This window comes from Neopelma chrysocephalum, unplaced genomic scaffold (assembly GCF_003984885.1).
Source record: "Neopelma chrysocephalum unplaced genomic scaffold, ASM398488v2 Primary Assembly neopelma1_22, whole genome shotgun sequence".
Classification (NCBI taxonomy): Eukaryota; Metazoa; Chordata; class Aves; order Passeriformes; family Pipridae; genus Neopelma; species Neopelma chrysocephalum.
In genome coordinates this window covers 5,305,740-5,332,832 of record NW_020897689.1, presented here as the reverse complement: position 1 = coordinate 5,332,832, position 27,093 = coordinate 5,305,740, and the positions used below count along the sequence as shown (strand labels likewise).

Here is a 27,093-nt window from a genome sequence, read left to right as displayed (position 1 = left end):
TTCTGACTTCCCTGGGGAGGTCAGAGACAATGACCTACCTCCCACAGAGAAACAGAAAACAGGGGAATTGGCATGTACTGATGACAATAAATGACCACAGCATTCAGGCTAGCTCTTCCTTGGGAAAACAAAGAAATCAAACTGTTTTGGAGAGGTCAGTGCAGACGTGTGAGATAAATCAGGTGTCAGGAGGACAGCAATGCAGCTCAAAGCAACGCAGAAGCAAGAGACTGAAAAATGGAAGAGGTTACTCCAGATTATGCTCAGTACTGCTAGCAGAGGAAAGGCTTTGCTGACATTTCTGTCCTTGCTGGGTGTGTTAGGATCGCGAAGGGATTCTGGTGGGCACTGAAATGCTCATGTGACAGGAAGTGATCGGAGCTCAAAACACAAAGCCACTGGTGCAGGCCCAGACAACCGTGCTGTCCTGCTATCATGGCCTTGGGTGAGACGTGGTAACTCCAGAAGTGCCTACTTATGAATCAAAAATGCCACAGCCATAAGATCCAAAACTGATTTAATATAAACTGCTGATTAAAGATTGTGTAAAAATACTGGTAACTTAGTTTTGTCCTGGCAGGATTTATCAAGTACCTTTCTGTCCTCTGCCTTGTTGACACCAACTTTCTCTCCTGTTTTGATGGTTTGTGGTTTTTGTCCCTTACATAATCCATATCCAATTTGTACCAGAGGGCAATCTGGTCTGGCGACAAAACCATTCTTCTGTGCAGAAATTCATAAAGAATAATCTTATTACAACAATTCATAAAGTGCCCTTGGGAAAGGTGCTCACAATGCCACGACATTATAGAAATAATATACAATCTGATACATTATTTTCAAAAAAATCCTCCAAAGCAAAAAGGAGGGGAACAACAAATATATAGGCAAATACTGTTAGTCTGACAACAGTCAAATTAATCATGGAACACTTTATAGTCTTGGAGTGTTTGTAAAAATGGGAGGGGGGGCAAATTGGCAGGAGTATCTTGGAAAAGTCCCAAATTTTTTAAGTTCTATCAAAGGAAGAACACCACCAGAAAGCCCAGCGTTTGAATATGAAATGTCTATGAATTACTATGAGGTATTTTACTATGGAAATTGAAAAAATACAACATTTAAAGAAAACCCATGACCCACATTTTACTAAGAGGAAAGAAGATAATACAGTGGTTATGTATATCCGCTGACCCTTAGTGTCTTGGTTTTTTCTATTTGTAAAGAAAACAATCTTTCTCCTCCCTGTTGATTCCAGATTTTATATACACATATAAAACTATATAATATATAGTTTTACATATATGTATACACACACATACAAAAATACTCATACACATATAGATGTGTATATATTTTAGGGTCTTACTAGCTTTCAGAGTCTATTTTTCTTTTTTTTTTAATGACTTAGAGAACACAATTGGGCAAAAAATCAAGTAATTGCATGCATGCAAGCATATCTTGCCACTTGTGCATGTAAATTACACAATTTGTAAATAACTGCAGAAATAGCATACTCAAATTAGGCACCTGATTGCCCAATTAACTTCTTCACAGAAAATCAGATGATAACCTTCAGTATCTCCTATTATAGATTTTTCTTTTCCATGCTACCTTACTGAATCCACAGTGTATATTCCAAACAACTGCATTGTTATTCTGTGCTTTAACACAGGCACAAGCAGCACTGCACACTTAATAAAGCTATCAATTTTTGGACCAGATTTCAGAAAGTTGTTCAGATATTTAAAAGTTCCCTTATTTCACTGAGAACAAGCCAGCTTAGACAATTAAAAAAAAAAAAAAAGAAGAAAAATATTTAGTCTAATTTTAATTGGTTCGAATATTACAAAAGAAAAAAATAATCCAGGCATTTGCAGCCCTTCATGCTGCAATTAATAGGCAAAGTTTTGCATCTGTGTCTTTGATTTTTTTAAGGTGTCTTGTTTTCTTTTACAGGCAAGTATTATTTAACCATATACATTCAATTCCTAGTAAATCCTTACTTTATTTTTGCTCTGAAATAATCATTAATTAACAGTAATTTGATACAAGTTGAGACAGAACACCAGCTTGTCGCACTCTGGTGTATACTTCCTAATGGATAGAGAAACTAAATGACCCAAATCTATCGAAATACTGCAAGCAGAGAAACTTTTTCATTTGTATAACAAAATGATTTAAGAAATTGATTTTTACCATAAATAATGTTGCTCCTTTGCTGTTGTATGTCTTTTTCTGAGATGATGTTCTGGAAAGGGGGTATTTTCTTTACCAATTTTTTGCGTCAAAGAAATCTTAGTAGCTTTAAAAGGAAAAAAAAAAGCTGAGCAAACCATTATCTAAAAAAACGTCTCTCAAATAAGAGAAAAGGAAACAAAAGCAGAACTGCTGGGCTGGATCATGTCCCTGAATAGATATTACAAATAATCATAGTGGCTGCAAGTACCAGTTCTTCATAGGCCTCCTGCAGTAACAGCCATGCTGGTCCTACTGTTCATACTCTCTCAGAATGGGGAGAGTGGTAAGAAAAGCTACTGGACTGCCAATATATTCTTATGGGTTTCAATCAAGCATCACTGGCTTTCTTCCCTCAACTTCTTGTGACAATATCTGCTGGTGACTTTACACTGCTGCTTTTCTTCCTCTAGAGGGTCAAAATCCAATTTGGTACTTAAATTACTTTGTTCCACTCCACTGGTCTGTGACTGGTTTAAAAATCTTCCAGGAGCACGGCTTGTCCTTCTTGCAAATTCAGATTTTGCCTTTCCCCTATAAACAAACAAACAAAACAAACAAACAAAAATCCCAACTCCTCCCCACACCCCCTTTTCAAAAATATAATAATGATCATTCGTATCATGAGAATTATTTAGCAGTATCCAGTCTCAGTACAGCTTTTGTTGAGAAAACTGTAGCTTATACGACTCTGAAGTGTTTATTAGAAAGTTTTCAAAAAGATATCTTCGTTTCAGGAAAAGAAAACTTGATCAGTTTAGCAGATACAGATGTTCACAGCGCAGAGACTGAAATGGTTAAAAATGATCCTAAGGAGCAAGTAGCTCACGGAGTTAGCAAAATAATTAACTTTTTCCTTTCTTTTACAGAAAAACACTAATAGCTGCGCTGGTTTTCATGCTTACTAAGACAGAATTTTGTTGTGTGTTCTTGGTTTTGCTTTTTTTTTTTTGCGCTATTGCTCCACACAGGTTTTAATTAGTGCTTCTCCTTGGCTACAAGTGCTTCACTTTGAAATACAAAGCTCTTTAAAAAAAACAACCAAAAAGATCCCAAAAACCCAAAACCCCCAACACCACATCACTGGAGGGGAAAATGGGAAGTGATACAGTGCAGCTGCAGCAATCTGGTTCTGCTGTTGTCCTCCCCCATCCCCAAATCCTCTGCATAATTTCAATCGTTAGTCGATGAACCTTTGGCAGGCCTTCTTCCATCGGCAGGCAGTACACCACATATCTCTGTTCTCCATCCCATAGACCTTCCGACACTTTTTCCCCTCCCCTCTAGGCTTCCTGTCAGAGAGAAAGGGAAGCTCGTTAAGGAGATGCTTTAGTAGCGCTTTTCACCCTAAAATCAGGACAATCTCAATGGAGTGCAGCAGGCAGAGAGCCCTGGGTGTTTCAAGGGATTCAGCTGGGAGCTAATGAAGCAGACAGACAGACATGGCCATGACTCCACAGCTCTGAGGGACCAGGCCTTCTCCTCGCCTGGCTTCCACAGCCTGTGCAGCAGCTGCTGAGCCTGCTCCTCTGCTCCTGGGATGATCCCTAACTTTAGCCAGCAACTAAACCTGGACTAATAAATTGTAGTTTAGCCACATGAAATGCCTTGTTGGACAGTCATAGCTGTTCCACAGTACAGGCCAGGTAACGTCAGGCAGAAGTGCTGCAGAGCTGTGGTAAAAATACTTGGCATAGCTTGTAGCATCAGATCTTGACCACCAGTAGGTAGCAGCTGTGCCAAATGGGAGAAAAGCTACCAGCTCCTGAGCTTGCCAGTCCTTCCTGCACAGTTTGCTCTCAGCTCACTGACTGAAAAACAACAAAGTGAGTGTAAAGTTTTAACCCTTACCCTCATCTGCAGCATGTTTGCATGTGCTCCTTCTCTGTTGTCCCCAAAGCCAGCAAGGCGGGCAGCACCTGCTTTTAAAGCTATAACAATTGTCCTGCTTTCCATCTTACGACCACATTCAAAAGTTCTCAAGTTTAGAAAATGATCCAACTAACTGTTAAAATGGAACTTTTTTTATTCAACACACAGCAAGCCAGCAAACCTGAGGAGCAATGCTTCACCAAGCAACCCAACATTCACCACAGCAGTGCCAGCTGTCATGGCATCTTTAAATGAAATAACTGTACTGACAGAATTGTTTAATACAGGTATTACATGTTGCATGGCACATGTGGGAATTGCCTGGTGATTCCTCTCTTGCATGCCTACACATTTTCTGATTACTGAACATTAATTAATGGGCACAACCCATGAATTGGGGAAGAGTCTGAGTTTGGTTTGTAGCATGTGCAACAATCTGAGAGTCCTGAAGAAAATCAAAAGCATGAAATCTTTTTTTGTCTCATTTTAGGGTACAGTCACCTTTAGGACTGGGAAAAATAAGGAGTTTCTTTACCAGAAGACATTTAGCATCACAGTTTGATTTTTTAACGTAATTTTTGAACACTTTTAAAGTAGATTCTGGTCAAACATCAGTTAACTTTAATGGAAGTGAATGTAGCTTATGTCTAGGAAAACAAGGCATAAAAAGCTTTGCCTTGATCTAATCTATTGTGAGATATGTTTTTTTATAATTCAATTGAAGTCAAATACCATTCTGACTGAATGGTGGCGAACACGTAAAATGGCCCAGCCTTTCAGGGAAAAAAGCAAAGCCACCCCATGCAGTTCAGGATGCTTCAGCTGGGGCAGTGGATCTGGGCAGCACTGCTTTACAGGATAAATTTAGGACTGCATGTGAACTCCAGACGTGCCTGGTGTAAGGCATGCAGTTTTGCTTCAGTCTGCCTTTTTAATTTTGCAGTAACTCACTCTTCCCCTGAACTCTGATGGTAACGAAAAGCAAAATAGGTTCTGAACGCTTACTCTGAAGCATCCTAGTAAGAAACTGCCTGACAACTGCAGTTGGGGTTGATGGTGTGCCTTCCCTGTTTCTCTGGCCACTGACATCTTATTTACTGAATGCCCTCCAGGTTCTGAGGCTGCTGATGTGCCAGCAGGAGCTAGTGGTCCCGTACCTCAAGCCAAATGCTACTCTAGGCGGTGACGAAAGAACTGTGTGGGACTGTTTCTGCTCTCCACTCCCTGCAGGACGATTATGGGGTGGTGAAACCTGCCAATACAGACAAAAAGGCTGCTTATGAAGAACATACACATATGAATGCAGTTTAAACACTTTTTCCCAGAAAATGCACATTATGATTCATTGTGGCAAGTATACCCAGGAAAGGTGATTATATAACATACAAACATAAGTAAGCTATAGGTTTATTTAGAAAGATGTCTATTTAGCATTAGGTACATTGCATCGGCTCCACTTTGTTTCCCTTTACTTTCAGTCCTCCTCATAGAGCAAACCAGAATACAGATCAGCATCACTTTTTGTATTTGGGAAATACAAAATATGCATTAATTTTCAAGATTTCTGAATAGCTCTTAGGAAAACTTTCTCCAATTTAAGCAGAGAAAATAACTGGAAAAATACATTCTGTCCTGTGTTGAGTTCAATACCAATAACTTGCTGTGAAATAAAGGGATTCCCACTTGTTGCTTCCATCTCCCTTGGAGAAGGGGCTTTGCTGCAGGGCAGTTACAATGTGTCCCCTTGAAGTTTAATGGGAGTGCAACGGAGCCCTTCTGATCAAGGCTGCTTACAAGAGGTACTGGATTATCTCCTTGTTCTGCACAGTAACCTTTTCATCAGGCATCCTCTTTGTGAACGTTCATGAGGGGAGGGTATAGTTTGGTCTTCGGACAATTTCCAAAGAAGTTTCCTACATGAGCTTGGGGGTTGGCAACATTATTTGAGTAATCACATGGCATAATGCTTAGCCTTAAATAATTCCTAAATTATTTACCACTACAGTTTTATTTTACTCCTGGGTAAAGACCACAAAAACTTTACATCTAAAACACTTCAATAAAATTATGCACACTCATTTTTAGTTGTATATTGAACATAGAAAGGTTCATTTGGGTATCTGGTGCACGGACTGAGCCTCCTGCAGCCCGGAACTGCAGATCCGGTCATAGCTCTCTGCACTGTTACAGGTTTTCACTCCTGCCTTTTTGAAGTCTTACAAGATTTGGAAGAATGGAAACTGACTGACCTGACTCGAAGAGAATTACTGTATGTGCTTTGATTTTTGATACAAAGTCTATTTTATATCTACTACACAGTAGCAAAAAACTAACTAATGCTTGTAATGGAGTACAGTCACTCTTTCAAATTTTACTCTCGGCTGGTAACTATAGAAACTTCTGATTTAACTGCATGTGTGGCTCACACTCTAAACAAGTTTAGACCATTACTGATATATGAAATATACCTGGAAAGCTTGAAAGAAATTTCCTCTCTCTCTACCTGCTTACCATAAGTCACGTTCTAAACATCCAGAGACCACACTAGCTCCTTCTATCACTCCAGAATACTAAGGGCAGCTTGTTGTCTACTACTTCTTTTTCCAATCTTTTATCAAATGCTACCCTTGTTTACCTAAGAATGATTGAAACACTGAAGATAAAATTCAAAGTAGTAGCATTTTTCTAGTATTTGGCATTTACCACACACTGCACAGTTCTCCAGTCGTTACCAACAACCAGAGATCTCCAGTCATTCTGCTGGGGTTCTGAAACATTTTAGAAACCTGAAACTATTTTGTGTCTACCACTACTAACTGACACTCAACATATTAGCCGGTTTTCATTGCACAGAAGAGTACTTGGATGGCCTCCCATGTTATAAGCAGTTACATTGATTACTTCCAAACACAGAACAGGCTTGAGCAGTAATTGCAGCGTGCAGACTGCCTCTCCCCTCATCCTCTATAGAGAGGCTGTCTGCACAATGGTTTCCATGGGCTGGCACACCAAGGCAGCCAGATTGCACTGAAGATGAGTTTCGTGTATCTTGACTGGCTTTGCAGCAGGTCTAAACAATACCAGTCAGCTGTTCTCCTCTGCAGGGGACACTAGGAGCAGATTAAGAGGAAGCCCTGAGAATGCAGTCCTTGCCCTTGGAGGCTTTTCTCCTCTGAAGTGCTGTTTAACACAGAGTGAAATGACAGTGTTTGTCTGAAGCAAGGACCTGGAGTTTCCAGTTACAACTCCTGGTGGGAAACTGTGGTTACAGAGAAGATTTGTGATCTGTAAACATGAGGTTATCAAACTCAAAGATCTCGCTTGTTCAACTTTTTTGGGTTATGAGCAGGCAGGTAAAAGCCAGTATCACACAGTGGAGATCACACTGGCATTCAGAAAGACTTCTATCCTACATCACATAGAAGTGGAACTATTCGGTCATTATGTTAGGCCCTCCACTACCAACAGATACAGACTCCACCATGGCTCATTCCACTTGCATAATTTAATTCACCCTCCTTGTACATCCTCAGGCTGTGCCTAATTTTTTCTCCTAGTTCAGTCTCAAGTGGTAGAGCAAGCATCATCCTGTTTATTCCGCTTCATGCAGAGAACAGCACCTAGCAGTGACTCATAACTGTGCCAACACTCAACCTTGCACCTGCAAAGTTATCTTAGGAAAATGGTAAGAAAAAGTGTATTTCCCATGTGCTCTGGGAATCTACCTTATGCATGACTGAGAGCACAAAGCATTTTGGAGGTCCCCCTAATTACAGAATCACAGAATTACAGAATCTCCTGAGTTGGAAGGGACCCACAAGTATCATGGAAGTCCAGCTCCTGGCCCTGCACAGGACCATCTCCAAGAATCACACCATGAGCCTGAGAGCATTGTCCAAACGCTTCTTGAACTCAGACAGACTTGGTGCTGTGAACACTTCCCTGGGGAGCCTTTTCCAGTGATCAACCACCCTCTGGGTGAAAAACCTTTCTATGATATCCAACCTAAACCTCCCGTGACTCAGCTTCATGCCGTTCCCTTGGATCCTGTCACTGGTCATAGAGAAGAGATCAGTACCTGCCCCTCTGCTTCCCCTCATGAGGCAGTTGTAGACTGCAATGAGGTCTCCCCTCAGTCTCCTCTTCTCCAGGCTGAACAGACCAAGTGACATCAGCTGCTCCTCCTCCCTTATGACTACAAGACTTCTAAATAAATGCCTGTGTTTAGATGCTGTGAATAACCCCAAGCCTGAATCAGCCACATACTGAACCCTGACTGATCCAGCTGTATGTTTGGCTTGTTTTGAGATGTTCAGGAACCTGCTGATAAGCACATTCACATTGACAAAGGCCTGTCAGTGCTGTTCTGCTAAAGACTGTCCAAAAGCGAGGGCTTAACGCGAGGGCTTAATGCAAGTCATGATGTCTGAACACCCTGGTTCCCAGGAAAGCAAGCAGGGAGTTTTTAGTGTCATTGAAATTCAATGTCCACAGGAATGAATGTGGAAACACTACAGTATGTGTCAAAAAAACCAAAACACAAAAGGAGAATATTTTGAAATTTTGTCTCTCTCGTGGACTTAACTACTGACACATGTCTAGAAGAAGACTGCTAAAAACCAGGATACAAGAGCCTTCTAATGGGTCAAGGGCAGAATGCCCCAATTCCAACACCACTAGTAACATGAAAAAATGTGTAGACCTACGCGCTTTTGCAAATCTGTACCTAATCTTTTCCTGCTCAGTGGTTTGTCCAGACCAAAAAAGTATTCCAAAGCCATTTTAGAAAACTGCTTGAATAAATATTAAGGCTCAGGCAAAAAGCAATGGTTTGGACTTACTCTCTGAAGTTCCCTTGGGTGCTACAGACTTGTGTTTAATCCCAGGAACCATGTATGTACACATGTATGCTGGCTCTGTCACATAGTCTGGGCTTAAATAAACACCATCAGAGAAGGAGGAAGTCCCCTATAATATAGCTTTTCTAAAGTAGCTACACTCAGTGTAAGATTGGGAATTAAAAGTGCCCTGTTTTTATATGGCAATATCTAATTTACTTTGAAACAGGATAAATAAAAATTTCATTTAATATACTGGTATTTATTTAACATCATTTGGCATCTGTACCCTCACTTACTGCACATAATTTTTCACTGCAGGCAAGCTTTCGTAATTCATAAATGATCTCACTGCTGACAGAATAGTCAAATGTGTGCAAACCTAAAAGATTTTTTCTTATTATTATCTTTTTTCTTTGTTAAACAGCCTTATAAATGTTGTTAGAGATATAATGGCAGTTCATATGGTTCCCTGAGCAGTTTATAATTCTGCATCACTGCTTCCCCAGGCTTTTGTATTGGGAGTATTTTCAAATTGTACTTAAATCATTGGCATCTCCATACAATTCTCAGAAAGTGATTTGGCATTTCTTAAATTCTTTTGAGAACTCTCTACTCCATAGCCACTGATCAGCGTTGTTGCCTGAACAAGTAAACTCGACACATACGTGTCTAATCCTGTCCTCTTAAGTGTCTGATTTACAATGTGGCTAATTGCATTTTTAGATTCCTGGCACCAGTTTTTGCTACACCACAAAAGGAGCCAGTTTCATAATTACTCCATATCAACCCCATTGTTGGGAAATCAAATTCTCAGGGAACTTTGCAGATAGCACGCTCTGTCAAGGCACTCTTGTTGAAATTGCTGCCAGCATGATGTCTTTCACTGTTAGTCGTTCCTTGATGGAATTTAATAAATATTCATTGGCAGAGTGCATTGTAATTGATTCAGCCGCTTTCATTTTTTATCAGCTCTGCAGGATGCCACAGCCTCTGCAGAAAGTCTCCAAGATTTGCCAAAGGTTGACAGTAAGAAGCTTTAGAGATTTCACTTGGTGAAGAGAAGGGAGGGAAATAGTATCTCTTATCGCCTTGTCCAATATTCGCTGTCATGAGAAAAAAAGCTGTATGGTTCTTTGGATAAGCAATGTGCCTTATATAACACACTTTAAAAATTCATAAATTCATAAAGTGTAATATTAAATGAGATGTTTTGATATCAAATAGGTTTATGATTAGAGGATATCAATTTATAATAAAAAATATTTCCAATAAAATGAGGATACATTACATTAATATCTATTTATTATAGAGATTTTCCACTATCCATAAATAGTGATTTAATTAGTTTTTTCAGCATTCTCCATGCCAGGCACTATAAGCTGAATCCCTCCAAACTCTTCATAAAGGTTTTTCTCTCTCCCTGCATACCCATACTTACACCACAGTGTGTTTAGGGCCACTGGAAGTCTATGTTTAAGCAAACTCTGCATTTCTGCAGTCCTGTTCATGGAATCAGGTCTTGCACACCAGCTTTTTTGAAGAAAGGCCAGCGTTAAATTTACATCTAATACATCTTCATAAAAAGTTGTCAAACTGCAATATGCATTAGTATCAAAACGCAATAGATATTGGATGCATTTTCTGTAAAAAACAACAATTTTCTGCTATCAGTAGGGTCTACATATTTGAAGCCTCCTAAAGCTGGACTTTGCATTTCATCTTACTTTTTCTTTCAGTTGCCTTTCAAGAGTCCATTTAGGTAACAGCCCTACTGCCTGAATCCAACTGGCCTGTTAGCATAACCATCACCTCACTGATTTTCCATCTGTTTTTTTAAGAAAAGGAGCACACAGTGCCAAGCTCTGCACGTATCGGAATGTTTTGTAAGCATATAGTTAAAATATACTATAGATTCACTTCTTTTTTTGTAGACAGTGATGCAAAAAAAAAAAAGTAAATGTACTGAATTAAAGGGACTGACAAAGGTGTTAAAACCAGCCATGCTGGCAAACTGAGGCACATATTTAATTTGTTTCTTTTTGGTATCTCTCCCATTTACTTCTATCACTACACATTGTGAAACAAAACAAAAAGACCTAAAAACTTTTTCCTCCTTTTTTTTTTTTTTGATGTCCACTTACTGGAATGCCGGTGAAGGTAACTGGAGGCGACTGCCAAGAGATGCTAAAGCTACTGCCATTGGGAGTGAATTTTGCTGACCCTGGAATGTTCACCGGAGGAGTGGCCTGTGTGAAAAGAAAATATTATTCCAGCAAGAAGAGCCATTCTTCTTCCAAAGCATTTCTAAGGATCTTTCACTCCTCAAAATGGTAAATCTATGAGAGACTTTCCAAGGCAGAAAAAAACTGCATGGTGACAAGCATTTTACCCTTATGAGACAGATAATCGTGGGTAAGCCAGTAAGGCAGGGACACAGTTGTATTTACATATCACTATTCCTAAACCTTGTTTAGAGAAAGATGACAGCAAGAAACAAACAATACTACAAATGATCACCTGTTCCATAGTGATGAACAAGGCCATACTTAAACTGATAGCAGCTGGTTTACACAACTGAAGTGTGGATAGTGAGGCTTCTTGGACAAAACCATTGGCCATTTCTGGTTTATGAGATAAATGTTAAGAATCATCCCAATTAAAACAGTCTTTCCTATTAAAAACAAGGAGCTGAAAATCATCCTGGGGATTGAAAAAACAGCTCTTAAATACTAAGCTCAAGCAAATATTTAAGGACTCCTGAGATCCTTGAACTGTTATGTTCTTCCCATCTGGGATGTAATACCCAGTGCTGCCCTGGGGTGCAAAAACACGATAATCTGAGCTCAGACAGTTGTGCACCTTTCATCTTGTGCCTTTCCTTTGGTTTTCTCATGGGCTATGAATCCTCAGGAATTCTTTCCTGCCCCTTTTTGAATCCCATTTAATTTTCAGAACCAGGAAATTCATAGCTGTGAAGCTATTCTGCATAGCAGGAGTGTGAGCAGCCACCATGAACACAGGCTCACTTTGACCCTTGCATTTCAATTTTTCACCACAAAAAAATCCCTCCTTAAAGTTACTAAGAACTTGCTAAAATGAGTTTTCACTTTTGGCTTTCAGTTCCCTGTGCCTGACAATGCTGCAATACACTCATTTAAGTAGTGTTTGTGTTTGAGGCTGCTGAAATTGTCTCACTGCTTCAGGGGAGAGTTCTTTCCTGAGCTGCTGGGCACAAAGGAGTGATGACAAACTACAACCTGATAGTCCCCACTAAAGATAATTTTCAGAGTAAACAAGTGCTGAAGCAATCCCCTGGAGTCTCTCCAAGGAAAAGAAAGTGAGACCACCAGATGCCTCTGTGTACGGCAGTGATGCTCTGTGGGCTGCCGAGCCTGCTGACAGCTCCAAGAGAATCCACACAGACATGCAGAGCAAACATCCGCTGAGCTCCATAAAATATAAAAGCTTTGCTGAAAGGCATCAAGAAAATCTGGCAACTCCCCTGTTAAAACGGGACTCCTGACAGAAAGAACTGGAGTCAGCTGGATGAGCAGTGAGACGGCACTGCTTCTGCTCAGTATCCCACAGGGGTATCAGCTCAAACCTGGGGTCAGCACAACATCTTCCTCAGGTATTTGAATAAGACCTGAAAGGGAAATCCTAGACGCTGAAAGAGCCCACCCGTAGCTAAATTTAATAGGTACAGGCACAAGTTTTACAAAGAAACACAAAGTATGTGAAGTTTAAAATCAATGTAATTTGCAGTTGCCTGAAATACTACAGTGCTCAATTCTTTTTTCTCAGTGCCTAAATATCTACATCAGACATGATCAGACTTAGTCAACCACCTTGTTCAGTTGTTTCCCAGATGTGCATCTTTGTTCATCAAGCACTGTCCCTTTTTTCAGGCTAACATTTTAGACAATCTCTTCCATAAGGCATTCAACCATAACATTACAACGAACTGAACAGTTTCTATAACCCAACCTCACTTTGCTTAGAGGCCACCATTTAATTTCCAATCAAAATATATTCATGGGTAACTTATAGTTATTTGTTTGTACCAACACTGTCCTTATATTTGAAACAGCACATGGTCATCCTCTTCCCCTTTCATACTTGTCCTCTCACTTTCTTCCCAGGCAGCATCCCATCCTCTCCTCACCCCTGCTTTGCCTGAGGTACCAGTCCCTGGGCTGGAGAGCCTGTTCATGTCCTCTCTGCCCTCCTTCTTCAATACTGATGATTTTCTTTCTACCTCTTCTGACTGGAGCCCATCACATTGAATTTGGTTGACCAGAACTCTACTCAGGATCTCAGCTCTAGTTATCTGGGAGTCTTGTATAATGGTCTTAAAATTCCCTGTCTCTCCGAGATATTTCTTATCCAAGAGAGCTGACAACTATTTTTTTTTCCTTCACAGCTCTATTGTTGTTGGCTCACGGTCATTCTGTGCTTGATTAATGAACAGAGGTTTCCTTCTCACATAATTTTCTAACTACCCCAGTTTATAGCAGAAAAATCTCATTAGTTCCCTAGGTGCAGGACTTTGCACGTTCTGACATTAAACTGCACCCAAAACCTATTATTCTCAAGATCACCCAGTCATGTAAGCATGATATATAACTCCCGTACTGCTGATGTCTCCCGAGTTTGTTATCAGCAAACTTTATTATATTATTTGTGTAGTACCAAAATGATTTAATGAAAATGAGGTCAAGGCCAAGAACAGCTTTTCATTCAACTCCACTAACATTCAAAATAACTCACTGCTGTTCTCCGTGACTTTCCAGTTCTCTTTCCTACACTAAATTTAATCTCTAGTTTAACAAATACTGCTTATATGTTTTAAGATCAAATGCACTCCTTGAATCCAGAGGGATCTGCTCTTCTGTACTGCTTCCTAGACTGTTCTGATATCATCTTTCTCTGGGATTCTTCCATTGCAGTTAACCTCAACTGCAGTACTTTCCACAATTTCTTCAATTATTTTTCTAAATTTTTCCTCACCCATAAGACTGGGTCAGAGAAGAGTGTCAGGACTTGCGTGCTTACTTCCTGTTTATACCTTTCTTACTACAAGTAGTCTATTTGACACTTTCCAATCAAAAAGGAAACAGTAATTAACAGATACTAACTGTTTAGGATTCCTGCGACCCAGCTTTGGGCTCCATATTTTTTTTTCCTTTTTTAACAGGAATCCTGGGATGAACAGTATTCAGCCTCCCTTATTGAAGTTCCTTGAGCTGTGAATTTTGCCTCCACTCCCAATGAAGTAATTTCTCAAACCATTACATTTTTGGAGGTTCCACCGAGATAAAGAGATAAGAGCCATGATGCTTGTGATAACAGAAAGAGTTTCCAGACAAGACACAGGCTGTACTATTGTAGAGAAATTAAAGCTATAGTGATGTAAGTACTCAGAGTAGAATTAATTTGTAATAATGCTATATTGATGTGTAGTAGAGAGATTTTGATTATATTTTAGTTTGCTGATGATTTTATGTTGATTAGAGTTTTTCAAATTGTTATGATATGTTTACATTTCGCAGAGTGAGGGGGTGGAGTGTTGTGTCATGGGGGAAAACCAGTTTTCCCCCTAGAGCTATAAATGGTAACCCCCCAGGGGGTGGTTACCCTTGGGGTTGAGCCAATGAGCGCTTCTGCAAAATATAAACATATCACCCACACCGGAAAAGAAGGTAGTTGCAGTTGTTGTTGGAGAAGAGGTGGCCATGTTCTAAGCCACAAGCTGAGGGGCCCGGGGCCCCACTGGGGGCTGGGCTCCCCCCAGCCCCTGGCTGGGGGGCTACAGGGACTTGGAACAGTGTGAAACTGGGCTAAGTATCTGTAGCTGAGAAGCTGGGAGGTTTTTTTCCCTCCACCATGGACAGCAGGAGCAGCGGCGGCAGAAGCAGCAGCGTACGGAGGGCAGAGAGCCAAGAGATAAGAGAGAAGCAGCAAAGCCGGTGTGCAGCCAAGGAAGACACAGAGTTCTCTAATGGAGAGAGAGAGAGCAGGACTAAGCCCTGCAGAGACAGAGTTTGGGGTAAGAACTGAAAACCAAAACTCCCCAAACCCCTCTGAGACCTCCTAGAAAGGAGGAGGAGATGGACTCTTACTTGATAAGAGTCTCAGAGTGCTACAGCACTGAAAAGAGAAGAGCTGAGAAGCTCAAGGCTTCCCTGAGCTGGTCCGGGACGGCCAGAAGAATGCAGAGGAGGGCTTCACCCCCCCGCTGCTCTGAGACAGGGCATGGGAGCTCTGCAAGGGGGCTTGAATCCCCTGAAGATAGGGACCGTCAACAAGGCTCCTATACTTCGTGATATGATGTGGTGAAGTGACCTTTGTCCCAGTAAACACAGCCCACGGAAGAGAAAGACCCTCGCCTGGAGTCAAAGGGCCGAGAGGGGCTTGGAGACCCCTACTCGTGTGTGCTGGCAGAGATCCAGCTACAGCTGCTGCATGGAAGAAGAGAGCCTGCTGCCCTAGAGACACTGCTGCTTTGAGAGTGGAAAGGATCTCTTCCTTCTTCCCTCCTGGACTTTTATTTGGAGGAAGAAGAGATTTGATCCATTGTAAATACTGTTTTATCATGGTAGAGATAGTTGAGATTGTGTATGTAATGTGTTATAATATTTATTTGTAAAGTCATTGTAATATAATCCCTTCCCCCCATTTTGAGTCTTGTGTGGTGTCTGGAAAACCCATCTCACACTGGGTTGAGATGAGGGAGGGGGGCTTGGACTTGAGAATTGGATTTTGGGGTGCTCAAACCACTACACTGGTGAGAGCTGAATCTCCACCCTGCCTCCTGGCTCTTCCTGCAGGACTGGAGGGATCCTGGCACAGGATACCACTGACCTCTTCTGCAGAAGCTGCCTTGTTTGCAAGGACAGCCTGAACGCTTGAGCAGGGACCTTGCCTCCTGCTTCCAGTTTGAAAGCCGTGAACAGTGTGGACTCTGTCACTCCTCACTGATGAAATAAAGTATTGAAACCAGAGCAACTTGAAAAGAAGGCACGGCTCAGGCACCTGTAGGCTCACGTTGTGGAATACATCAATTCAAATTCAATTTAAACATTTGAATTAGTATTTCCTTAGCCAAGTGCTTTACTCAGAGGCTGCTTATCAAACAGGATGGTGTGAATCTCCAAAAAGCAGAGCAGACTGTCACTACTGAAAACCCCAAATGAAGCAAGACTCTTCTCAGTAGCTTAGACTTGGCGCCTCACTCTCTGAGGCAGGGCTTCAGCTACACTGAGATAAAAGTCTTTCTCCTAGCTGGCTTGAGCAGTCTCCAGGTTGGTGTGTTACCTGATGCAGCTTCCACGTGAGATACCAAGCTTCAGTGCTCACAAAAGTCTAAAACAAGTCTCTGAATTCTGCATGGTTCCCTCTGGCCTTTTAGTGGGTCTGCTCCAAACACACAAAGGTTTTATCTGCACAGTGCTGGATATGAAAATTATTTCATCTGATAAATTTAAGAGAGTTCAGTTCTCTGGTGCATACACAGGTCATGGACCACACTACTTCAAAGCCTCTATCCCTCTTTTCTCATATGGTATCCACACCAAAACATGTCAAATTTTATTGCACTTTTAAAATTAATGCTTTCTGTCCAAACTTAGTTGGAAGTTTTTGATACAGCAATTTTTGCCATTTGAAAAGCATTAACCATCTATGCCTTTTCTTTCTTCTTGCTCTACTTAACATATGCAAACTGACATCTCACACTGTACAAACTGAGGAAATGAATCGTTCCTGGCATCCCTCAGTCACTTGTCTACAAACACATCCAGTACAAGCAGAGCTGAAATGAAGACTCTGGGAGGGATTCACCTGACTTAATAAGAATTTTTACAATGCAGGAGACCACATCTGAGCACATCACCTTGGGCCCTCCTTATCATCAGTGAAAAATTAACTAATGTAGGCAGTGGGATCACAGAGCAATTCTTCTCAACCTGAAGTATGCACCTATGTGCGGCTGGATAAACAGCACCCCAAAATCTACAGTGGGCACATAAACAAACAAACAATTAGCTCAGAAGCAGATATCTACATTTAAATGAAACAAGCCCCTTGGGCTGCCCTTGAAAACTTTTCAGCCCATTAAAACCCATGGCTTTTTAAACTTGGCTCTTTAAAACCCAAACACTGCGATCTGACATTTCTTCGTTCATTAATGACATCACTGTAATCCCTGGAGCTCACTCTGACTGGCATTACCTGGTAAGCATGGTCCGTGTGTACGAGGTAGAGGTTGGTAGGAGCTGAGCGGCTCAGAGGTGTCATCAATTTAGTCTCAGTTTTGGCACAGGAAGTTTCAGGACGGATTGCATCTTGGGTGGGAAAGGAAGGAGGAGATGCTAAAGATGGAGAGACTGGGGAAAGACTGCTTAAGCCATCAGCTACTGAGTCCGTGTTGAGCCTGATTTCTGTATAGTAAAAATCCTCCTCTCCATCACTGTAGTCAGACTCTCCTATACGTCTGTATCAAGACAAAGAATGAAGAATTGATTAAATGAAAGCAAAAATGCCAAGGTAAATTTTAAATTCTAGATGCATGAGCAAATATATTCATATTGTCAATAAATTAATATTCGAAGTTTCAACCCTACCTAATTTATCAGCATTCTGGCTGCAGGGAAGGGGCAGAGGAAAACAAAATCACCTAGTCTGAAGGAATTACTTTTTTTTTTTCTTTCAGTGTTACTCTTGAATAATTCTTTGATCTTGGAGTAGATGTTTGACTCCCTCATCTTAAGTATCACCTTCTCATTCCTACCTATTGTAAAGTTAATAAGAACCTCAACACACTCTGACTTTGGCAATGACCAAGCAGCCAAAGAATGACAGGTAAAGATAAGAGACACAGGCAAGATATACTTCATTAATGTTACAGCAAATAATATATAATCTTATAATAAGTTACTTAAATAGACCAAACACAGTTATGGCTGTCATTCACCATAACTTTCCTTAGCATAACACAAGAATTTGCTAGAAAACATCCTCACCACGCAACTCACTTAGATACAGGTAGAGCATGGATCCAGCAGGTTTGAAAGGCTCTACCAGAAGTACCATCCATCAGACTGTAACTAGTCACTCACCAAAACTCCTCTCTCCAGCAAAGTTACTAACTCCAAATTCCAGGAAAGTTCTGCTGTTTACTTCTCCCTCTCCCATGCCACAGAAAGGATGTCCCCATAATATAAAGGGCAAAGCTACATTCCTAACTGCATTTTGAGAGAGATTTTCTCTGTTTCTGATACACTTACTCTTAAGCCCAACAATAACTGCCATGACCTTCTCAAGACTATCCTGAGCTCCACATCAGATTACTTCCACGTGGTCACTTTAATTTTTAAGCGGTGGGTAACACAGACCTACACAACAAAGATGGATTTTCACATATATAACAGGAGAAGAACATGAGTCCCCACTGTAACTATACATAAGATAGCCAGGTCGCTCAGTGAACTGCACAGGAGACTTCAGTTGCAAACTAAAGCTCTGAAACAAACTTGTCTCCTAAAAGATTCATTTGCTTTTTCTTCTAGTCCAAGTAACCTACCCATGCATCCTGGTTTTGGCTGGAATAGTTAATTTTCTTCTGAGTAGCTGGTACAGTGCTGTCTTTTGGATTTTGGATGAGGATAATGTTGATGCTGAGCAGTGCTTACTTTTAAGTGAAGGACTTTTCAGTTTCCTGCGCTGTGACAGTGAGCAGGGGCACAAGAAGCCAGGAGGGAGCACAGCCAGGACAGCTGAGCTGAACTGACTGAAGAAATATTCCATACCATAGAATGTCACGTTCAGTATATAAACTGGGGGGGAGTTGGCTGGGAGCCACCAGTTGCTGTTCGCAGATGGGCTGGGCATTGCTCAGTGGGTGGTGAACAATTGTATTGAGCATTATTTACTTCTTTTCAGTTTTATTCCTCTCTCTCTCCTTTTCATTACAATTATTATTATCATAACCATAATTAGTATTATTATCTTTAATGTTATTAGTTTGTGTTTGTTTTTTTTTTTTAATCGTTAAACTGTTCCTATCTCAACCCAGGAGGTTATTTCTTTTCCTTCGATTCTCCTTCCCACCAGAGAAGGAAGAAGATAGTGAGTAAGCAGCTGCACGGTACTTAGTAGCCAGCTGGGGTCAAACCATTACAACATGGAATTGTGGCTCAGTTTCTTTTTTTTTTTTCAGGTTTCTTAGGTGCTTTGTGGTTTTGAGGGTTTTTTTCGCATTAATTTTTTTTTGGTTTTGCATTAATTCAACTCAGAACTGGCGCAAGCATCTGACCTGATGTGAAACAAAGCTGGAAAGTATTCATGCAAGACCCTGAAACATGTCTTCCCAGATGTGATGTGCAAACAGCACATACCACATAAATGCCACTGAGCTGTGAGGCTGATAGGGAAGTGCAGTGTGATCTAGAGCTGTATTTGACCTTTCAGGAAAGTTCACACAACTTCAGGAAAGAAAGTGCCTCACACTGTTGGAATAAGTGCTCATTCGCTTTGATTCACTACTCCACCAATTCCTCAGAAACCTAGGGATATGAGAAAGAAAAGCCACGGACAATCCAGTTCATCTCCCCAGCCAAGTGCAATTGCTCCCCTGCCAGACCAAATCCTTTAGACTTCTGAAGAGACTGCTTTCTTACCCAAGGTGAATGGTCCGTATGTGTTTCTGAATCCCTGCAGCTGTGCTCAGTACCTTCCCACAGTTTTTCCACAGGCATTTGAACATTACCTTCATGGAGTTCTGAAAATTATGAGTAAAGCATGGTTAGATGTATGGAAGTTGTATGGATATTAGGAAATATTTCTTCACTGAAAGGGGTTGGCAGCATCAGAACAGGCTGCCCAGGGAAATGGTTGAGTCACAAGCCCTGAAAGTATTTAAAGACGCGTAGATGCGTCGCCTGGGCACATGATTTAGTGCTGGACTTGGCAGTGCTGGGTTAACAGTTGGGCTCGATGATCTTAAAGGTCTCTTCCAACCTAAACAATTCTGTGATTCTATAATTCTACGAAGATAAAAGAAAACCCAACCACCTAAAACGGATAAACAGTTACCAAACACTGTGAAGGTTCTTCCAAATTTGTGATGATCTATTAGTCTCTATCAAGTGTGCCACCCTACTGAATTCAACAGAATCCCAGTGAAAAGCTGCAGGAGCAGCTTGTAACAAAACCTTACCTCTCTTCGTTCATTGGCAAAGCTTTTTCGTTTTAAGTTCCAGTTTGTATCCCCACTAAAGGAAGTAGATGATATAAAAACTTTCTACACTTCTTTCAAAAAAAGAAAACTGATGAGGACTTCTCTCTGAATGCAAAGCATCTTCTTAAATTCAGGTCTTTCTAAAGTAAGCTCTTATAAATGTTTCCGCTCATAGAATTTGCAAAATACAAAAAACATTGTGCCAGAAAACCATAGCTTTAGCTTCTGCTATGTCGTTATTCACCCATAAGTGGAAAAAAATGCTTTTATTGCATTCAGAAGCTGCTGTTACGCTTATTCGGACAAGGGAATGAGAAGCCATCATGCTGTGTTCAACATGTAAAAGAAAAAAAATGTGCATAATCTCATTTTAATATTCTTTTTATATTCTTTAATATAACTTTATTGATCTAAACTGAGTTATCACTGATTTAGAGCATAGCCAACAAGGTTATAAGCATCCCAGTCTTAGATGTTTTGAAGACTGGGGAAAACCAGTCTTAATGTAAAGCACAGTGTGTGGTAACAACACAGATGCTGCAGAACTCTGAAGATATTTAAAAGCTAATTTTACTCAAAAATGAAACCAATTTTGTACATTTTAAATTTTTAAAAAATCTAAATAGTTTATACTTCTCAAAAATAATTTTCTCTATTATTACAGAACACATTATTAACATGAAGAAGAGCTTCAAAATACAGTATTATTATTCTATAATTGTAGTTACATGTAAGATTAGGTGAATGTCTTGAACCAAAGTTGATTTGGTGCTTTCTTCAATTTGGACCCTTTGCAACTGCATGCCAGTAGACAGTTCCAGCATTTGCTAGAAAGATGATGATTAGAATATAACTTACAAAAAAATAATCTCAGCTGATGGACTTTCTAAAATATAAGTTGATTGCAGTAACGTTCTTATAGTAACTTGTCAGTCTAACATCTGTTTGAAAGTATGGTTGCTAAGGGATTTGGGACTTGAGGTACCTGATCACATGGTTTATATGAAAAACTTCTACTTTGGCATAAAATTGCAAAATTCCATCTCTAGTCTTTTATTTGATATTACAACTATCATTCAAATAGATACAGAATTCTTATTTCCCCCTCCAATTAAATACAATCTGTCTAGCAATTCTAACCGACACTTTTCTTACTTTTATAATATAATACTGAATACTATTATCAGCTCAAAATCACACAACCAACCACCAACTATGGCAACAAGATGAAGGCCATGCTTATCATTTAGGTTTTAGGAATTCCAGTGTGACATCACGAACACCCTGTGCATCTTTATGAACACAGAATGGTTTAACATTCATCCCCAGTTTGAGGGTAAAACCATTTTCTTAGCTTCACTGTGGTTTTGATGCCGTAAGATCCTTAACTGTCAGTGCTAGGAGTTTGCAAAAACCAGTGTATTTTAACATAGTCAAGTGAGAGCTCACTGAGTAGAAACAAAGAACAAAACCCATGCTTCCATTTCTGACTAGTTCAAAAATTGCCTATTTAGGTTTAATGTTTTATTTAAGAAAATAACGGAACACAAATGGTTTGGTGAGGAATAACTACATTAGTGGAAACTTTTAAGCAAACAACTTTCTTAAGGGGAAGAAACTTTAATGAGTAAAAAGTAAGATTACCAATCACTCTATTTACAGGCTTATTCCTTTTGACTTTTGCAGCCCTGAAGAAGAAAAAACCTGAATATTTTTATTTCAGCTTCTAAAGGTGCAGAGTTGTACTTAGATCAAGTATTCTGCTGTGGCCAGAATAAAAAAACCTGCAGGAAAGTAAGTTAATTTATAAAACCAAGTTTGGCATGGAATGTTATTGTTTATCTACATAAAACATTTGCCATACAAAGCAAAATCCCTGTGAACCAGAACAGATCGTGTAATAGACCTATGGTGGGTACATAAATAGAAATATTTGAAAGCAACTTAGAAAACAATAAAGATGGCAGCTGCAAACCCATCTGTCTCATCACAGCTGAGCAGTGAGAATGATGCGACTAAGATGAACATTAACTGAGAAGCAGAAGGCAAACCAGCACACTTCTGCACCCCTACTCTCCTGTCCCACACGCCCCCAAATCACCTCTGTCTTTAGTTTAACAGTCAGCTATAACTTCTAATTTATCATAACAGAGGTGTCCTCCAAAATACTTTTCCTTCTTAGCAAGACATACAAACATTTTAAAATCCTCTCCCACGATCAAGGAAGAACAGCGTGGGTCAGCAAATAAGCAACTTCTGGAGCAAAAGGATAAATCTGAACAGGTTTAAACATTCATTAAAACTTCTTCCTGCTGGTGATGAAGCAATTAACTGTCTCAGACTGAGTCAGAAACAAATTCACTAAGGGGAATAAATTCTCTGTTTTTTCTCCTTACAAAAAGCCCTTTTTCATCTTGGTATGTAAAAATCTGTCCTGTTGTGTTGGGAGGGATGGAAACTTGGACTAGTGCCATCTCTTTGTTTTCTTTTTCTTCCAGAGGAGCTTGCTTGCTAGCATAAGAGTGCTTTTTGGGGTTAGTTTTAGACCTTTTTTTTTTATTTTACATCGCGTTTTATTTAGTCTGCTTTTGCACTCTGAGGATAAATTTGGCCAATGCTAATACTGTATCAAAAGCAACCAAGTTGAGCTCTCTCTCTCCTTCTTTCACTCCATATGTTTGTGCAGAGAAAGCTTCACAGTATTAAGGTATCTGACATGCTGTCAGACAAACAGCACTTCCAGGGAACAAGGAGTATTAAGGCCATATCCAGTTTTTGCGATGACATATAAGGCTGCCTGTTGCATCCTGCACACAGAGGATTTGTCAAAGTAGGACAGAAATCCCATGAATGGCCAGAGGCAACACCTTCTGGAAATTACTCTAGTGTTTCCTGAGCAGGAGGCTCTGTAGAACCTCACCATCTGCCAGGAAATATGTGGTGCTGATGGCAGCATGTGTGTGCAGGAGGTGACCAGGATGAACGAGACACAGTGACTAGGCTAAGTACCTATGTTAACTGGATGTCAAGGAAGAATACACATACAGAGCTACTGGGTGATTTCTCACAACAAAATAAGCCTATCAACATCCTATCTGCCCACGGACATGGAATTTAACATAAGGCTAACCTTTCTCTTCCTAGGAATGGGTTCATCGAAGAGAAGGTTGCTTGTTTCACCTTCATCAATACCATCATCTGGCTGGGAAGGTGTCCGAAAAGTTTTGAAGCTATCAGCTGACAGAGGTGGAGATGGGGTGGATGGGTTGGACTGGTCACTGGGAGCATTCCAGCTCCAGTATCCACTGCTGCTGGTACTAGAAGGCACAAATCCTCCTTCTTTCCAAGATCCATTCAGGGATTCTGTCAAGAAACAACAACAACCGTCATTACAAGAGTATCATTGTTTTAGGGCTAAGGAGCTCTTTTTTCTAAGGCTTAGATGCCATGTTGGTAATTAACTGTACGTTCAATAAAGGAAAGCGAAAGCATTGAATGTAGAGAAGACAACCATATCTATCCCACTGCACACAAATTACATATTCCACATTTGATTTTTCCTTTTTATTAAAAAAACCCTCAAAGTAAAAGGAAATGCTGGGTTTGGAAAAATAACCTGTTCTGGAGCATAAACAGCAATAAACAGTCAGATATTGCATGCATGATTAAAGGAGAACATTTAAATTGATCTTTAGAGGTCCCTGCAAACCCAAACTATTCTATGATTCTAAATACATCCTCAACTTTTAACCAGAACACGTGACTGTAATGGTCATGAGAGCAAGCTCCACATGGCCAACAGGAAAGGGGACATACACTCTGAGCCCCAGAACACTAAGCAGATCTGCAAAAACATGAGCTTCATCCCAGTATTAAAACATGAAAGAAAACCATAATTACACTCTATCGTCTCATCATCTCTCAGTACACACGCCTCTGCCTATGTGAGGTGGTACGTACCCCTTGGGATACCCCATTTTCTTTATACAGGTGTATTGATAGGCATTTGGTTTCAGAAGTGGAACATACAGACACCGGATCACCTCCACACCTACTCACTGGAGGAAGTGCCTCCTCACGGCAGCAGTTCCCCTAACATGATGAGGTAGGAAGACACTCTAATGAACAGGTTACACTCTACAGCACTGTGGGTGGGAGTAACAGCACTGCTTGCGCAGTCGGAGGCACATCTTGAGCCATGCTTCACGTGCTGAGGTCCTCAGGCATTAGACATTGGCATGCCACTCTTCCCAGCTCTTAAAGGGCTTTTGGCAGGAGAGGAGTATGTAGGTTATCAGCTCAGCAAAGGCATGGCCTGAGCACATCCAGTGGTGCAGCCACAGGCAGCTCTGCCAGAAGCCCCAGGTTCTTACAGGGCTTAGGCACATGTGCAGGGATGGTTTAGGTGCGGCTTCTCGCTAACTCAGGCATTGGAAGCTGTTCCCAATGACACTGTAGTGCCTGAGCATTGTGCAATACCTGACTTAGGAGCTGGTAAGCAAATAACTTCTTATCTGTTCATGAAACAATAGTTAAGTGTGAGACTAGTCTTTTCAAGCCAGTGCCTGCCTTTAAGAGTTCTGCAGAAGTCACTCCTTCACTCCTTCTCAATGTCTTACAGGTAAGTTAACTAATGATATCAGCAAGAAAGTGAGCTATCAAAAGCTTACCCCAAAATCAACGAATTTTCAGTTTTTTCCTCCTAATTCAGTTGGTTTTGGATGAAATCCTAAACCATTAACATCAGCTGCTTACAAAACAGAATGCAGTGCCCCCTTGAGTAGGCAGCAGCCAAGTCCCTGAGTTACTGATTTACTGAGCAGGGCCACTCAGCATAAACTGGATCAACCCTCCCTCTCTACTCCTCCAATTCCTCTTTGGAAAAGGACATATAGATTTCTGGTAGCTAATAAGTTAACATATAAAAATGTCATGTTTGGGCTCATGATTACAGCCTTCATGTGACTGTAATAAGGTGGGTTTTGTTTCTTATAAGTATTTGTACTTCAGCCTTGTGCCAAAGCCAAGAAATACATCTGGTATCAACTTGTGACCTTAGCATAGCTTAAAATTTCCATTTCTTAAGAAAAACAAAGGAAGCAGCACTCTTTCAACTACTACTTTCTGATATATTTATGGTGGTACTTTGTATTCTCAGGGTTTACAGCCTCTCCTCACCTTGCTGAGAAAGAGATGCAAATCAAGAACATTTTTGAAATAGTATGGAAAAGGCTGAATGAGGTTGACAATAGCAAAAACCCCTAAACACTGGTTCTCATTAATACTAACAAATCTGTCAATTTGAAGAAGATTAAAATAAAAATAAATGCAACTTACTCTTATTTTGGGGCTCTTTTCACATTGCTGGAGTTGCGTGAAAGAGAACCAGACCAAATATTACTCAGCTGCAGGGAAACAAGGGCCAAACTCTGATCCAGTTTACATGGGTGATCATCCCCAATAATTCCAGCACAGATCTGCCTTTAATATTAATGCTAATGTTATTTTTTTAATGCTAGGAAAAATTCCATTTGTTTAAACAAATGTTTCTTTAATTACACTGCTCCTAACTGGTCTTTTTTTGGAAAAGCATGTAGAAAGAACTAATCATTAGTACATTTGCTGCTCATATTAGCAGGATCAGAGCCTAGCCTTGCAACACCAAGTGAGCTTTATATTATCAAGTGTTTGCACTTTTATTTAAGTCCTTAGTATGTCTTAGTCAGGCAAAACTAAGATATTCAGGGAAAAGGTGCCCAACTACAGCTTCAAAATCTTGTCTGTGACTACTGAAAACATGTGAATTACTTTTCCAGGGTAGTCTTCCCAGATTCTGGGAAACAAGTAGACAAGCTGTGTGAAGAAATATCAAAGAGCACTGAGAATACACCAAGAAATATCAAAGGTAGCTAACAGCCACCATTTACCTATTAGCAATTCAAAAGGCTTGTTGGGAGGCTGATGTGCACTGCCGATCCTGACAAGTGTCAGCTGCTCAGACTGTCAGAGGCGGCAAGTACTGCCTTACCCACAGCAGAGTAGCAACCCGGGACCAGGGATGCAGTGGGGGACAAATCCCTGCCTGGCACATCAGCACAGATCCATCTTCCGCTGTGATTTTGTCTGTGAGCTGAGCAGCTGGAGAGCAGGTGTGTTTTTATCCTTCTGTTGGCCTCCCCTAGGGGCTGGCAACCTGCTGCCCTGAGGCAGGACAGTCACTGGGCATGTCACTGATGGAGGTTTCCCAGGGCTCCTCAGAGCAGTGGTACTCCATAAACAGTTCTGGTTTTCAACACTGGAAAGCACACAAACAAGAGCCACGGGTGTTCATGGCTAGAATTCCAGCTAAATGGATAAAACTTACATTTTCTGGAAATAAATGGAACAACCACAGTGTTTGTTCAAAAATGTTTAAAGATGTGACATTTGGTATGAATTCCTTTTAAGAACATCATTCAGTGGATTGCCTGAAGAAATACAAAGACTACATCCCTCTTAATTTGCATCTGTAAGTATTCCTCAGTCTTCCAGTTATTTACAGAAGGGCATCTAGTGCCTATTTAGCAGGGTAAGTGAAAAGAAGAAGCAGTGTCATACAAACAATGCTGAGATACCTTAACAAGGGTGTCCTAATTTAAATTATTCCTTAAAATAGAACACTTAAAAATTTATTGTAACTCCAGTCAAGCTTGCATAGATTAATTATATTTAATTATCAATCTCTTTATTACCAAGAACTTTTATATTTATTTTTATTTGTGTGTCTTCTGCTATACTATAAATGAAGTAGCCTTTAAAGGGGTTACGGATCTGACGGAAGACATCAGAGAGTCACAAAGAGCACAGGAATTGAGGGTCTAATCGTGCATCTGCAGTAGCAGATCTGTTGCTGTACAGATTGCTAGT

At 40.5% G+C, this 27,093-nt stretch overlaps 1 protein-coding gene across 5 annotated transcripts in view; it reads right to left on the bottom strand.

Annotated features, from left to right (window-relative positions):
• ZNF704 (zinc finger protein 704) overlaps positions 1-27,093 on the bottom strand; it is a 128,227-nt gene that overhangs the window by 55,410 nt on the left and 45,724 nt on the right. For 2 of the 5 annotated variants that reach the window (XM_027688391.1, XM_027688467.1), the window contains exons 3-6: positions 23,318-23,550; positions 19,628-19,728; positions 17,181-17,442; positions 11,090-11,194 (exon numbers count right to left, since the gene is read on the bottom strand). In XM_027688391.1, coding sequence (XP_027544192.1) covers positions 11,090-11,194; positions 17,181-17,442; positions 19,628-19,728; positions 23,318-23,550 — 701 coding nt within the window. Of the gene's footprint in view, positions 1-1,819; positions 3,528-5,264; positions 5,360-11,089; positions 11,195-17,180; positions 17,443-19,627; positions 19,729-23,317; positions 23,551-27,093 lie in introns of those variants that run through there. The other 3 variants (XM_027688212.1, XM_027688304.1, XM_027688549.1) reach the window with 3 other exon arrangements.